General features: G+C 41.0%; 2 protein-coding genes across 3 annotated transcripts; one reads left to right on the top strand and one right to left on the bottom strand.

The window, feature by feature from the left end:
* Positions 1 to 84: 84 nt before the first annotated feature.
* Positions 85 to 9,908, top strand: LOC143209268 (uncharacterized). Its single transcript, XM_076424683.1, has 15 exons — positions 85 to 624; positions 850 to 976; positions 1,086 to 1,212; positions 1,376 to 1,482; positions 1,659 to 1,832; positions 2,114 to 2,220; positions 3,062 to 3,213; positions 5,852 to 5,930; positions 6,003 to 6,061; positions 7,303 to 7,472; positions 7,553 to 7,679; positions 8,084 to 8,190; positions 8,272 to 8,445; positions 8,839 to 8,993; positions 9,071 to 9,908. The coding sequence occupies exons 2-15, from the start codon at positions 884 to 886 to the stop codon at positions 9,303 to 9,305; spliced, it is 1,866 nt and encodes a 621-aa protein (XP_076280798.1). The 5' UTR covers positions 85 to 624; positions 850 to 883; the 3' UTR covers positions 9,306 to 9,908.
* On the bottom strand, positions 9,883 to 16,019 carry Tral (LSM14 family protein trailer hitch). Of its 2 annotated transcripts, none has more exons than XM_076425301.1 (7): positions 15,790 to 16,019; positions 14,624 to 14,778; positions 14,241 to 14,541; positions 13,095 to 13,296; positions 12,695 to 12,976; positions 12,262 to 12,441; positions 9,883 to 12,041 (listed from the first exon to the last, which is right to left on the bottom strand). In XM_076425301.1, the coding sequence occupies exons 1-7, from the start codon at positions 15,908 to 15,910 to the stop codon at positions 11,735 to 11,737; spliced, it is 1,548 nt and encodes a 515-aa protein (XP_076281416.1). In that variant the 5' UTR covers positions 15,911 to 16,019; the 3' UTR covers positions 9,883 to 11,734. The 2 variants fall into 2 exon arrangements, with proteins under 2 accessions (XP_076281416.1, XP_076281417.1); XM_076425302.1 differs by having other exon boundaries at positions 14,346 to 14,541.
* Positions 16,020 to 16,509: the final 490 nt, after the last annotated feature.

Below are 16,509 nucleotides of genomic sequence, written 5' to 3'. Positions count from 1 at the left end.
ATACCTAAAAGTTAAAAGAGTTTGTACTTTGCAGTCAGATTGCAAACCTAAATTCACAACCCAAAGAATCTCGCTTCGTCGTAATTCACTTTCAGTATTTCATCATACCATTTTATAAAAAATAAAAGTTTGCGTATGTTTCTCCTCCACTCGAGTAATAACGAAAGATGGACTAGAACGGACTTGAATTCTCTGAAATCGTAAAGATGGCTGTAGAAGTGTAGAGTGTAGAGGATCGTTCTCCGCGTTTCCGTTTTAGCGCGAGCGTGAAATCCGCTCGAGGGGATCAAGGGGCGAGTTGTGTTGCAATGGACGGTCACTCAAGATAGAATTCCGTTCTCCGCGAATCCGGGATGTCACGGCGAACGGGAGGTCGAAGATCGTGATACGAAAACGAGCTGTTCCGCCGTATCGACTGACAGAACGGACTCGGGAACGTGGAGAAACGATTCGCTGACAGTTTCGCGAAAGTTTCGTTCTCTCTAGAGTACGTGAAAATTTAACTTCCCAGACCGAATCTGTTAGCCTGTGAACCTCGATAGTTTCTTTGGGGTACCGAATGTTCTTCGAAGCTGGTCCCAAACGCGACTCCGGTATAGCAGATTCTATCTAGTCGTAATAAAGGTAAGATCATAATTTGCTGTAAAAGTGTACGAGTTACATTGAAATTTAGATAAATCTAAAGTTAGAATATCTTCTTATCAAGTTGAGCTTGCGGATTTATTACTTTGACGAACGATCTTTCCGATAAGAGCTTTCCAACAACATTTAGGATCATAATTTTCGTAATACATATCGTCTTCCGAGAGATATTTGAGAGATCAATGGAAACAATTGTCCATTTCGTAGATTTCTCAGTGAAGAGAGCAGCGCATCCGGAAACATGCAGATCAAGGACAAAAGAGCGATTGTGACAGGAGCTGCGAGCGATCTAGGCCTGAGTATTAGCAGAGAATTGCTGCGAAATGGCGTCGCCGTGAGTAATATCGAATCGAATCGAATCGAATCGAATAATCCTACAGAAGAAATGCTGTTTTGTCTAACAATGAACTTGTTGTTATTCACGGGAATGGGGTTTCTTTCAGGCAGTCGCGTTGATCGATATTCGCGAATCGGTCGGGATGCAAGCAATGGATTCGCTGAATGCAGAATTCGGACGTAATCGAGCTGTTTTCTTCCACTGCGACGTCACAAACAACTCCGAATTCGATGGTAATTACGTAGGAAGATATTTAATCGCTGATAAAGCCATTATTAATTTAGCATAATTTGTGTGTTTCAAACGGAATTGGAAGTACATACCTATAACAATAAAAATTTTCGAAAAAACTCTTTCGAGAAACCGTGATTAACGAATCGCTTGCTTCTGTAACAGACACATTCAAGAGAGCCGTGACAACGCTCGGCGGACTGGAGATTCTAATAAACAATGCCGGCGTGATTAACGAGAGTGACTTCTCGAAAGCTATTGACGTAAACGTGGTAAGGGAGAGAACGATTTTATCGTAACGTGAAAGTTAACTTTTCATGTGTTCGTAACTACATGCGATGCTCGCATGGCGATTGCAAAACGATTATATTTTCAATGGTTGCACGTCGACGATACGTCATGCGTCACTGCGATTTAGTAACAATTAAAATGAGGTCAATTCACGTAGACATCTGTGATACGCGGCACGCTTCTGGGAATACAACAAATGCAAAAGGACGCCGGCGGCAAAGGAGGTGTTATCGTAAACATTTCGTCTATGGCTGGTCTGCACTCGTTATCACAGCTGCCAGTATATTCTGCAACGAAGCATGCGGTGGTCAGCTTCAGTCGTTCTTTCGCGGTAAGTTCAATATCTGCAATTTCTAATGTGTTCGAAGTCGATTCTGACTATCTTCACATTTTTTGGTATAGTACCATTTTTCTATTAGCAATTTCGATGCTCGTAGGTCGATGCAATCTTATGTTTTCTAGTCTATTGTAGAAAAGCAACAGAAAAGATTTTTATATTCTTTATATGTACATATTACTATAATAGATCATATTTGATAGGATTTATAAACGATCAGTCTAAATCATGTTTTCTCAACGCTCATATTTGAATAAATTGTATTTTTCTGTTAGCAACCTTATCACTACCAGAGGACGGGAGTAAGGATAATAGTCCTGTGCCGCGAACTCGCGCAATCCTCGAACGACCTCCCGGAAGGATACAGGTATCAGTCTCAGAAGTAAGTCCCTTGCTAACATTACGTAAACAATTATTTTCATTTTTTTTCATAAATGCATTAAATCTGCAGTTCTGCAGTCTAATAACGATCTACTCTATCTATACAATATTTCTTCTTGCTTGTGTGTATTTCCTTGTTACGAGTGTAAGAAACATGTATATTAGGGTGGACCTTAGCTATACCAGATGAAATGTTTTTGCGAGATCTTTTTCACGACGTCCCCCAATATTGTTCCATTTCATGAAAAAATGATACATCCAAAGTTTTAGATCAATCGGACGTCGGGAAAGTGTGGCGCATTAGGGTGGACCTTAGCTATACCACGTGAATTTTTTTGCGATATTTTTTTACGACACCCCCTATAATTGTGCAATTGGGTAAGAAAATAATTTCTGCAGAAGATGAAGTTGATCAGATAAGGGGAAGACATGCCACAATGACGTTGAAGTTGCGAAAAACAACAAATATTCCCATTCCTATAGAATTTCATGTTTTTTGCACATTCAACGTCAATGTGGCACGTCTTCCCCTGACCCGATCAACTTCATCTTCTGCAGGAATTATTTTCTTACCCAATGGCACAATTTTAGGGGGTGTCGTAAAAAAAAATCTCGGAATAAAAATTGCACGTGGTATAGCTAAGGTCCACCCTAATGCGCCACACCTTCCCGACGTCCGATTGATCTAAAACTTTGGATGGATCATTTTTTCATGAAATGGAACAATATTGGGGGGCGTCGTGCCCAAAATTTCATGGTCGAAAAATAAGGTCCACCCTAATGTACATATTCGTACCTCTGTTATACAATACCGTTGTTAACCTCTGAAATTTGATCGTTAGAGTGGACTGCGTCGCCCACGGACTGATTTACGCGATCAGATGTGCCCAAAACGGAAGCATTTGGATCAGCGAGGATAGAAAACCAGTCTACGAAATTCAATTGTTCGACAGTCTGCCGCTAAAGCCAGACGAATACTCGGCAGAAGAAAATTAATGAAATTACAGAAAATTCTGTTGCGACATTCTTGCGAATACAAGTATTATTATTGTAATTCGCGATCCATGCGATTTTATATAAATTCCTGATATTTACGATTCTAATGTAAAATGCGCTTCGATGAAAATAATGATACAGAATAGAACTCTTTGTACTTTAGCCGCTTCTCTACAATTTCTTTATATTTTATAATAAATAGTCCGTAGATTTGATGTATTCCTAAACAATAGATTTGTGTTCGACCTATTAATTTTTGTGATAAATGCAGAAAATCCGCAATCCAATAATCACAATCATGTAAAACAGAGGCATCTGTTTCAAACGAAGTTGAACAGAATAAACATTTTTTTAAAGCATCTTCTTATCGAAAACGAAGAGACACCACGAAGCAAAATCATCGTGGGGTCACATAAATTATGTTGGACCCCAAGCACCATGATATGTGGGACCACCGAAGGCTCGATTACGTCAAGAAACTTTAACATTGATTCGTATCTTTTATCGAGTAGCTAAAACGACGATGAAAAAACAGTGTTAGGGTTGAAAGGTTGTAGATGTTTCTCGAGTTTTAGTTTTTTTTACTTGACGTGTTCCTTGGAATCGCACGTTCTCGTGTCGGCACGCTATTATCCGTTTCTATTGCACGTATATTTCACATTGGTTCCTGTAGCTGTAGCTGTAGTTGGTACATACATACATACATACGTGCAACGATAGGTCGCCCGTCACGTCGTCCGTCGCCCGCGAATCGACAAGCTGTGTGCACAAAACTTGATAATCAGCTCGGACGAACGATAACCCGGTAACATCCCGTTTAGCATCTATGAAGAGGTCGCTGGGAATCGAGAGTGAACGAAAGAAAAAAATATTATCACCGAGAGACGCGTAGAAAATCGCAGACTTCATTTTTCCACACTTGGGAAAACGCTAGCTGTCGTGTTCGTTTCCGTTCCCGAGATTCTTGCACTATTGGTTCGCAATTTTCTTTTGTTCTCCGTTCAAATATTATTCTAGCAAAATTATCATAAATAATTACGTAACGTTCTAACCGATTAACGTCAAGAATAATAATGGCAACAAACGAGTAGGTGCAATTTAAAACACTAAAAGGATTCAAACGATCTAAGATATTCTAAGAACAACGATTATTTTGAAATTCTGAAAATTATTAGAAAAAAAAATGAAACGTCTATCTGACTCCTATCTGTTAATTGCAATAGACATAGATGTCGAACCCTTCCGGTTCCCGTTTGCGCGACACGTTTATCAATTGTTTTGTCTGACGAGATGTAAAACTATGTACAATAATCGCGTCTTGTCCGGTTTCTCCGATTCGAGAGGACAAATATTGTGTCTTCAAAAGGTGATTAGTAGTATCTTCCAGCAATTATCGTAGCAATTAATAATAAATTTCAAATTTCGATTCTCTTAATTACGAAAGAATATGTAAATTATAGACAATCACCGGTGTTTACTGAAACAGCTGTCTCAACCGAGAAAGAAAAAGAAGGTTTGCCGATAGCGCAGCGGGCGGCACTTTAAACAATTGCTCCAATTGTCTCCCTCTTTCTAGAAACGTTGGCGCAAGCCCCTTGCCGATTCAAGTCTACTTTAATTAGTAAAAAGTTAGCTGTTTCACAGATTTAACCTTACGACCATTTTTGCGAAGAACATATACATTTTGAATCTGGTGGTGTTCATGGAAAGTAGATTTTTTCGGAAGAAGTTAATTTTTCGTCAAGTTGTTCCGTACAAGAGTGAACAACCCCTTAGGACTCGTACATATAACGATCAATGAGGCACGAAGTGCATTCGCAACAGTGTGCCAATCAAGACAAAACAATGAAAGCGAAACCAGCGCTTCCCTTGGTTTCAGTTTAGACCTCAGTCACTCGAGGAGTAAAGTTCGTCGCGAACCGATTCGCACCGGTTCGATATAGTCGTTGAAACGCGTGGTTTCCTTTTGATTTATAGTGCACAGCGTGGCTGACACTAAATACAGTTTTTCCTCGATAACGCGGACGCGGAGCACGAGCTGCGCGTACGTCGACTCTTTATCGCCCCCGTGTGCCACACGACTCTCGGTGACTCGGTGACTTATGTTTTTCTCAGACCGATTATATTTATTCAAAGAGGTAAACGGCGGTCGTGACTGGGGCTTGCTATCTAAATAAAAGGGTTAAAACAGCAGAAATATACATAGACGTGCCGCGCGCCGCGAGAAAGTGTTCGCTCGGCGCTGCGCTATTTCTATTTCGACATGAAATATGCTTCTAACTAATTGCAACGGAAGCCGTAAATAACGAAACAACCCGTGTCAAATTGGGGGATCAAAATACTCCAGTTGAACATTTCTGTGCAGGAATGATTCGATTCGACTAGCCGAGTAAGAAGATCGTGTGCAAAGAAAGTGTTCTAGGCTGGACGAAGCGTCGAGATTCTCGAGTTAAAATAGCTGCGGGTGCAAAGGGTTAACCGATACAACTTTTCCATTTTTATACGAACGACATAGTCCTTACGCAATCGGCAACGTGAAAATCCTAATCTTGAAGAATCAAGGAGAATCCGTGCAACGGAATTTTTCTTTGCGCTCAACGAAGAAACCGATTTCTAAACAGAATTTTTCGCTATAGATAAGGTTATCGTCGTTTTCGTTTTACAACGATCGCTCTCCAAGCATTCTCTGAACGTCAACGACGAGAAAATGAAATCGTTAGAAATTCCTAGGAAAAAGTTGAATCCCGTCATCTGCTATCAGTGACGCACTACAGTTTCTTTGCGCAGTTCCGCTTCGCCAGAGTTCAAAGCGGATGAGTCAAGGAAAGCGGATGCCTTTGATCCACGTTTCCCTTGAACAGATTTATGCGTGGCGCGTGGGAATTACCGAAGACACGTGTGTACGCGGTCCAATCGTGACCGACGCGACGCGACGCAACGATTCGTCCGATCGCACCGATGCATTTTTATCGGACGGTCGTTGCACCGTCAAATGCAACCGTGCTAGGCGACGCTAGCGTACGTCATTCAATGTGATGATTTAATCGAATGTTGGGATCGTACGATGGCTTTTTCGCGGAACGATCTTCCTGACCTGCCTTGACCGTTCCCGCCTCCGATCGATTGCTCGGTTACGATTTCGCGATTACAGCTTGGACGAGTTAAAAAGGGCGAATTTGTTCGGGAAACACAGTCCACAGTTCCTCGAGTTTTGTCTGATCGACTTCCTCGGCCGCGGCCGGTATCGAGCGCAGAAATCGCGACCGAATTAATTGGTCCGAACGGAAAGGGTTAATTAAGACGCTATCGACTCCGAGACGCGTCTATTATCCGGCTGGTCGAGGAGAAAAGAACAACACGGTGCTCGATCGCCCTCGCTCAGCATCCACGAGGCTCCTGTTCGATAAAAATCCAAGGAGCGCTGCGCCGCGCCGCGCCGCATCCGTATCCGTATCGCGTTTCCCGCGCTAATCGCGATGCGACAGCTTCATTCGCGTATAAATACCACCGACGAAGACTAGCCACGCTTCAGTTTGCCGGGAAACAGCCACCCTCCTGCGACTTCTCGTTCCTCGATAGAAGCTCTCCTACTTGCTTCCGTTCCTGGCTTTGTGCGGAACACTTGCTGTAGAAATGGGTACGTTGCATCGTACCTTTGAATCAAACGGTGCGAAAGACTCGATGCGAAACAATGAAACGAATGTACATGCGTCTCGAGAAACACTCTCCTACTTCTATCTGATTCCGAACACACTTTACGAGAGACTAAAATACAAAATTGAAACAATATATCGACTTCCTTACTCTCGAACTCTCGAAGACCGAAGAGTTCGTTCGGTAACGATTCGATTTATCTTCTTCCAGATTGTCATGTTTATCTTATTTATAAACTATCTTATCGTTTTGCTTCTTTTTCTTTTGATATCTCGTTTCCCAATCGTAAATGGCGCTCACGCATTTCACTCTAGTATCTCAATTATGATTTATCGACGACGCTTCTTGTTTAAGCTTACCAATTATTTGCAGATGTTTCTCTGTCACGAGAATTCATAAGAATATAGTACAAACTCCCATGTGGATTTTTCAGAGACCATAACCAACGTCAGTCATAGACGCAGGCGATCGTCCGCGTCCGAGAAGGCGAAAGAAGTCGAGGCGATAAACGGAATCGTTTCCGGTAAAAATGTCCTAATCACTGGCGGAGCTGCCGGCTTGGGACTCGCGTTTCTCAATCATTTTCTGAAGCACGGTGCAAATGTAAGCGACAAGAAATATTTCTTCCTTCTGAGAAATTGTCCCGAGAAATATTTAACGTTTTAATGTTTTCACGTTTTCAGATGATAACGATATTTGACATCGACGCGGAGGCCGGGCAAAGAATTGAAACGAGCGTTGAGAAGTCCGTAGGCGAGAAGAAAGTTCATTTTATTCAAGTCGATGTCTCTAATTACGCGCGAATGACTGGTAAGTAGCGAGCATAATGAGTGCGTTTTGATGACGCTAGAAACGATAACGAATTCATAAAACACCAGTGGAGCCACGTAACTGATAATGATAATGATAACACGATAATGATAATGATATCGATTAGACGCAGCCGTCTAATCGCGTAAGCCTTGCTGTAATGAAAACATAAATATTTTGATGACTCGAAAAAACTGTGACGATGAAACGTTTTTACTGTACTATTCTTGCAATTTGTTAACCCTTTTGCTAATGAAATCCTTCAGATGTTCAATTAACTTGTATAGTTATTCATTATTCGTATATATTCAGTATTTTCAATTGTTCAATACGTGCCGATAATCAAATCCTTTAGATACACTTACAATGTTAAGTCACATTTTCTTTGAATTTCGCAATTGCAGAGGCTTTCGAACAAGCGCTAAGATTAATGAACGACATCGATATCGTCGTGAACAATGCCGGTATCTTGGACGAGAGAAGATGGGAGCGAGAGATAGCAGTGAATATTGTGAGTAAGAACAGAGGTTTTCTTCGCTTTTTATTATTTTATTTTATTGCTCCTGACACGTGCGTTTATCATTTGTTTCAGGGAGGAATGATCTCCACAGCGTTGCTGTCTGTGAAATACATGAACAGAGACGAAGTCGGTCATGGTGGAACTTTGGTGAACGTCAGTCAACACATAGACATTAAGAGCACAGCACAACTTCCAGTTTATACGGCCACGAAGCACGCCATCATCGGTCTCTCGCAATCTCTTGCGGTAAGACAATTATTTGCATAGAATATAATGTGTTATAGAATTGAACATCCTCGATGATAGCTGCCGATGACACGCTAAGTATAAATAGATCACAATTATCTACTCGAGCTACAACCCTTATCAATGTTACGCGAAACATGGCAATCGTCGCTGAGTCGTTAATTTCGAACTGAATTCCAAAATAAATCCATTAATATATTGAAAGAGTTATGAAAGGAAACGATAGAAAAACGGAAAGAAAGAATCGAGTTTTACAGCGATTCTTCCATACCGTTATAAGCAAAGTGCTACCCTTGGCAGAAAAATAAAAATACACGATCTATAGCTATAACGCGATGAACGTTTGATCTGTTTGCTCGAAAATTTTCTAACATAAAAATGGATCCGTTTCAGAACTCTTATCGATACGAAACGACCGGTATCCGAGTGATAACGCTGTGCCCCGGGTTGACAGAGACAGCGTTGACGGTGGACAGTCCTAACAAATTGTTGTCTAGAGTGATGAAGGCGGACTTCGTGAAGAACCTGGAGCAACTACCGATACAAACGTGAGCGTCTCTTCTTGTCGAGCCGAGAGTTCTCTTTCTCCGTTCTCTTTCGCCTAACTGTTCACTTTCCGTTGCAGGCCGTACGTGGTGGCCCAAGGTCTGATGTCGATACTCAGGGTCGGAGAGTCCGGTAGCATTTGGGTGGTCGAGAACGGCCGCAGCCCGTACGAGGTCTACGTACCGAATCCTCGCACTTTGCGCCGCACGTACAAGAATAACATCACGCTTGTCGAAACGAAACCGCAGACCAGAGGTCGTCCGATAAGAGAGGTCTGCGACAACACGCGAACAGGTCTGATGAGTTGCGCTTGACGAAGAGACCGCGGGAAGAGTGTCTCGTCGAAGATCCTCGAATTTCTCTGCAACAGTCTCCCGCGAAACAACTGGCAATTTTTTGAAAAATGCTCGCCTGTCGCCGATGCGAAACGATCGTGCCTTCGGCTACCCGTAGCCATACCGAGAGAAGCAGCAACCGCATCTCGATTTCCATCGCGCGAACTTTATATGTAGTAACAATCGGGGAGCTAACAGCTACCATAAGGCAAAGCGTTAAGGTGAATCGCTCGAGATATCCAGAGCGATTGATACAGTATCAAGTATTTATACGCATCGCACTTTCTACATAAATCATTCGTATTTAACGTAAGATTAAGAACAATGGTGTACGTTCACTGCATACGATCGTGTCTCTTTTATTTGAGACAGTTGTTTCTATTTTTTGTCTCTTATTAGTACTGTCAATTTACCATCGTTTGTGCCGAACAATATTTTTCCACATAACCAATCAAAAGAAAAACAAAAAAAACAAATGGGCTACGATAGATTGACGAATACTTTCGAACCGAATCTCTCCCGCTTTCTCCCGAGGCGAATCAGTGAGCTTAAAGAGTACAATAAACGTTCCTTTCCATTTTATTATCTCAGTATTATTTCAGCATTGGGAATCACAATATCCGCTGTACAAAACAAAAATTCATCATCGGAAAACCGCATACACTGTGCATTCTTTACACACGCAATGCATAAAACTTAAAAGTTATATTTTCTTCTTCATTTGTTTCTTATCCCCCATATATTCCTCGTTCCTATTTTTACTTATCTTTACTCGTTATTACGCGTGCATTCTTTTATTTTTTTTCTTTTTGCAACTTTTACTGATAGCTTATGGAGGTTCCTCTTCGACTTACACGTAACTAAATCTCATTGTTATGTATGTATATATCTGTATACGCTTGGGACTCCGTGCGAGCCATAAGAAAATAACAGTCGCAAATAATACACCTATTCTGCCTTTCTTTTTTTCTTTTTCGCGTCTTATACGTTTAAGGATATCAACTTGCTTCATTCTTTTTGTTTTCTTTAGAGTCTTACTCTCACAAAACGCTGTCTGCGAGCTACACGCAGCGTCCTCGTACATCAAAAAGATATCTTCGAGTATTTCTCGAAGTTACCTAACGCAGTCGAACTCTACAAGAAGGCATCCGCGCGCTCGCTCTCTCTCTCTCTTTCTCTCTCTCTCACATTCCCACTTAAACCTTAACCTACCACTTGTTCAATGTTTCAAAAAAAAAACCTAATAGTCAATAAATCGACGTATGATTCAGCCTCGCGCGCGTGCCACCCCCTATATGGATATCAACCATACAAAATCAATCAATTTTCTTTTTCCCTTTTGTTTCGCACACGGTTCCTCGACGCGGCGCAATCGCAACCGTGTGTTCACTTATTCGAAAATCAAAACCCGCTGTGTAAAATGTACGAGTAAGATAATGATCACACCATATATAATTCGCATACGTCCGTCATCATCTTAAATAAATAAAGTTCTGACTGCTCGAAATAACCACAATGTATTGTCCTAACTTTCTACTCTGCGATCGAACGCATGTTCCACTTTGTTCCTTCTGTTTTTTCGAACCCCATACTAACGTTTATCCCGTTCAACCGCGAAGAGCTGCAATCCACGGTGGTTTAATAGTAACTTAGTCAAGTTTTTCATTTGTTCAGCCGCCATCCTCCCTTGGAAACCGTTTCGAACGCTCTCTTCTCCCACAGTTCTCTATATTCATCTGCCGCGTTGCAGTGTCGCGTTCAAAAAAAGAAAAAAAGGAAATTCCCGTTGAGATTCATAGCGTTTTTCTTTTCTCTCGTGATCGTAGTTTGCACGTTTCTTGTGGCCCGAATAGTAGTGTGTGTGAGTGTGTATGTGTGTGGGCTCGAGACAAGCCTTAACCGCAAAAAACAGTTGCTTCTTGTAGGTTGTTGTTTCGCGAACATTCTACCGTCCGACGTGTGTTATTGTACTCGTTACACATTTATCAAGCATTCGACGATTTCTTAACTCGTAGGACATAATGGCTCTGAATATCGAGTTTTCGAAATTAACTACCTATATTATAACAATAAGGTTCATTATTTATTTGTCGAGAAATTTCAAACGCAGGACTCCGCCCCGAGCATCCATTTAATTCCCTATCGGTGTAACTCCTGCGCGGCGACACAAAAAAAATGATCCTCGATTAAGTTCTCCCAGAGAACTTTCTTTTTCACCCTTCTGACCCCCACTCTTCCCCGCACATGCTCCTCCGTCGTTTGTTTATTTTCTTTTTTCTATTGTATCTGTGAATCATTGAATTCTTCGCAAAATCGAATTCAACTCAGTCCGTAAGGGCAGAGCACGTATTGTAAAAATCTTAATCTAGAGTGAATACTTATACATAGTTAGTGGCGCGTTGGCTCATTCAAAAGGACACAACGCGACTGTTCTGCTGCGACTGAGGAGCGGATTGTTCGTTGGTCGTGCGCTGGTTTTGACTGCCGGGATTGTTCTGTTGCTGTTGGTTCGCTGGTTTACGGTTACCACCTCTAGAGCCTCTGTAACCACCGCGAAAACCGCCACCACCAGCACCACCAGCACCTCGGTACATGCCTCCCATTCCACGATTATAAAAACCGCGTCCACGGAAACTACCGCGCCTCGTTGACGCCACACCGAACGTTTCAGAGTTCAATTTACGCTCCGTCCTCCAGTCTGTACGTTGGAACCCACTGTAAAATTTCAGAGATACTTGTTCACTTATTCGTTCGCACGAATCTACACGAATTAACGGATAAATATGTAGTACTTCGATATTAACGCTTTACCTACGACAAACCTGTTAATAGGTACGAATCAGAGATTTTGAAAAACCATTGAATAATATCGCCGGTTGGTAATGTGTTAAAAACAACACGATTACCGCTTTTCAAAGCGGTATTGAAAACTCACCCTTTACTCCTCTCGACAGCCTCGCAGCTAATATTATCGAAGAAAGACTTGGACTTATCGTAATGGACAATCTCCGGCTCCTCCTCAGGTTCTCCTTCGCCAGCTCCGGTTTCGTTGCCGCTATCATCTTTTTTCTCATTATCAGCTCCGGAATCGATCTTTGTTTTCGCCAACTGAGATCTAAAATCAATCGCGCATCGATTCTGAATATTTCCTGCGAATATATCAACGTTTATCGCACCGAGATACGAAATAATTTGTTGCTGCGTCGCGTAAGCAATGTATTGCGATTACGTTTATACACTACTTTAAAAAAACGCATAAACTTTAATCTTGCATGGTATCCACTTTGCACATTTCAAATTGTACTTGAAACGAATCCGGCACTAAACCATGCTACACAAGGCCAATTAAGCGTGGAAAAAACGTTTACCTCAACTCCTCGAATTCGGTGTTGGCTTGTTCAAAGTCATAGTCGTTGTCAAATTTCAATGTATTCTTCGGTTTGGCACCAGCATTACCAGGTTGATTTCTAAAGCCTCCGCGACCTCTTCCTCGGCCCCTCATGTTTCCACGGTTCATCCAAAGTCCGCGGTTCCCTCGTCCACCTTGCCCGTAAACACCTGGACCTTGCATCTGTCCATCCTGCTTCATTAGGTCACGCTTGCCGTCGTTATACTGCGACACAGCGCCTCCCGCCTTGTTACCAGCATGGCTGTAAATCGGAGCACAATTTGTAACACACCGTACAAGTCCTATAGAAGTGATAGGGACAAATAATGGTTCTCGTACACCTCTGCTAACAATTTATTTTTTAGGCAAAACAGAACTACCTGTCATGATCGCGTCGGGCAGGTTGAATGGTTCTTATATTCGTCTTATCACCAAGCTTGCCGATAGTGCCACTTTGTTGCTGTTGTTGCTGTTGCTGATTGCTTACCCGAACACCCTGATCCATCGTGGGACTTTTCCTTGTCAGCAAGGACGAAGTTGGAGTCGTCGATCTTGAACCTCCGCTGATAAGATCCAATACACCTACGATAATAATGCGAATCGATCATATTCATGTTTTCTCTAACAATCGTAATTATTGAAACGCTTATTCTAAATATGCAAACTAATATATGGTACATGTACAGAAATGTCCAACATTTCATTTGCATTTATAGCTCTACACGAACTAGATTCGGAAAAAACTACGTCAAAAAGAAATATTTTTAGAATAGAACATAGGAAATTCTTCTACAAGAAATTTTAACTGTTCTTGCTATTATGTTACTTGCTAGTGCATAATACTTGTATCGCTATTCAAATTTCAAAAGAAACTACAAAACAAAGTCAATCGAAATGAGAAAAATAAGTAAAGCAAATTTTCATGCAGAAACTTCCAGCAAAACGAAAGTTATTGAAAATAATCGATGCGCGATGGAAAATATCGATGAAAACGGTAGAAAATATTCTATTTGTATGTTAAGCGTCTAATATTGTATTATATAATTCATTTATTCGGAGCAAGTAGTTTATTAACGTTAGAAAGCAGACTTGTTTTTATAGAAAAATTATATAAAAACAAAGTATTTGTCTAATAACAAGTACTGCCGTACATGCCAAATATATTTCTAAATATCTACATAAATGTATTAATAAACACTAATTTAAAAGTGCGCAAAGCATTCAGACCTTGTCCGATAAAATAAACAACACCATCCAACAAATCCAAGCGCAAGCAATAGTGGTAATAAAAATTTGAAGTAAGAAATTAGAATTCACAACGTAAACAACAAAATATAGCAGATTAGGAAAAAGACAGCGTACCTTTAGTGTATATTGGCAACAAAGCGTAAATAATGTGTAAATAATTTAAAAAAAACGGAAAAAAATAGACTCGATTATATAAAATGAAATTAGCAAGCATTACCAGAGCAGAAGCAGCAAGCATGCCATTGGGCAAAGGATAGTTCATAGCAAAAACAGTTTACCATCTTCCAGAGATTGGTCTTTTGGTAATGGGTCGACATTGGCCATTGGTAGTGAGTTTGGGATAGAGATGGCATTGGGTTCGGAAGAGCCCAAGCTCAACTCACTTGGCTGTTTATTTATCGGTCCACGAGGATCTCTAGCAGCAGTGGGTATTCCCATTACCGGTCCCATAGTGCCCATTGTCATGCCATAGGGTGTTCCGTATTGCCCACCCATTGGGCCCATCTGGCCCATCATCGGATGAGCATAACTCGGCTGCGGTTGATACGACTGCTGGCTCATAGACGGTTGTACCGTCATCTACAAATAACCATAATCGCTTAGCAATAGCAATTGTAGCGACGTCAAACTATATTTCAAAGGAGAATAAAGCGTGTGTTACCTGCACAATGGCTGGATCATTCGGGATAGAACTAACACTGTTCACCACCCGAATATCTTTAATATCCGAACCACGGAATAAGATGTATTCATAGACTTGATTCTGCGGCGCCACAGGAAGTTGCGTCTCCCTATCCTCGGTTCCAAAGGAACGCACTGTAACACGAAAATATTAAAGATATATCATAGAAAATGGTTTTTCTACTTTAACATTAATTTCCATTAGGTACACGTGTAAAATGTAAGAACATTAAATAAAATAGAAATTTATGATATTTAGCATAATAATATAAAGTAGGTATCGAATTAGAAGTTCAAGTTCAAACCTACTGTGTAATGCTATTAAATTCAAATCTAATGATTCATTATAACAGTTTTGTAATACAGTTGAAAAAAGAAAGGACATGGAACATAAACAGGACAAGCATGGAACACAAACATTCCACACAATGGTGGATGTAAGGTATGGCTTTTCAGGCAACCTAACTGTATAATCATAGCCAGCTCATATTATCGCAGGAAATACCGAATTTTGAGTCAAATATGTTTTTCATATACTACATTTATATTATATATTAGATTTATACTAGATTTGAAAAACTTTAAGAAATGAGATGCGACGGTAGACCTATACATTATTTAATTTAGATAATCTGTGAATTTCATTTAATTAATTTTATTGAAAGCTTAATAATAGAAAAATATGCAATGATTTAGTTGGATAAATTATACGTGACACATATTGTAACTCCAACTCGGTTACTTTGCGTTTCGGTACGAGTTTCTGTATTTCTGCGACTGTTAAACAAAAATTGAATCTACTTGCGGAAATTTGAAATACGTTGACTCCGGATAAACGTGCGCATCAACCTGTATTTATACCGAAAATATTCGGCAAAATACCCGTTATAAATGACGGGTGACCCCGGTTGTTTTGTATCGAAGCTTTACCGGACGAATCGAATACCGACAGTTTCGGAAAGATTTTTCAAGTGAAATATATACGAAGAAACCATAGAATATCAAACGACGATCCGCTAACGAAGCATTCGAAGTGAAAAGGGGAGAATAATCGGGTATTAGCAGCGGTGGGCTTTACAACGAAATAACCGGGAAAAGGAACAGCGGCAAAACCGATTTCGGTGTCCATCTTGATTCGAGACTCACCATTAGCTAGGGCAATCGTGCATTCTTGAGGATCCACGGTAAAAAGTCGGCCCTCGTAACGAATGTCCGCCTTCGATATTAAACTAATCTTCGAACCCAATTCTGGCATTCCTCCGCTCATCTTGAATCGTTTTCCTCGGAACAGTGATCGATGTGATATTATAGGATTCACGATACCATCTGACGAAACCACCAGCTGACACCAATGGTCAACAGCGTACTGCCAAGTCTACCAACAGAAATTGCGCATGCGCCACGCCCCCAGAAATCCAGAACTCAGCGTACTTTGCTGAGTTGTATCTGATTCTATCCAAGTCTACAATATCTGTATATATAACAAAACTGGAAAATTACAAAATGATTAACTGTCGCGTGATTAAACATCGCCGAACGAGTCTGATTCTTCGATCGAATATTATGTATTGTTTACGATTCTAATATTTTGTAGATTCAGATGTACCGTGCGCGTGCGCCAGCGCCAGCGCCAGATGATGGCTAGGCAATGCGTGTATTCGTTCTAACTCTAACAATAAGATGATTCTGCGGCCAATCACGACGATGCATGCGCTTGCGGGGGATCGCTGTTGGTCGAAGAATCGTCTTGGAGTTAGAACGAATATACTTTGCCTAGCCATCCTCTGGCGCGCACGGTACCAATATTATCTATCTAAAGGAATTCAAATTCCTGTCATTTCAAAATATACAATAATTGACCACGGT

The sequence above is a fragment of the Lasioglossum baleicum genome, chromosome 6, assembly GCF_051020765.1.
Source record: "Lasioglossum baleicum chromosome 6, iyLasBale1, whole genome shotgun sequence".
Taxonomy (NCBI): domain Eukaryota; kingdom Metazoa; phylum Arthropoda; class Insecta; order Hymenoptera; family Halictidae; genus Lasioglossum; species Lasioglossum baleicum.
Note: the sequence above shows the minus strand (reverse complement) of the source record. Positions and strands in the feature narration are given on the sequence as shown.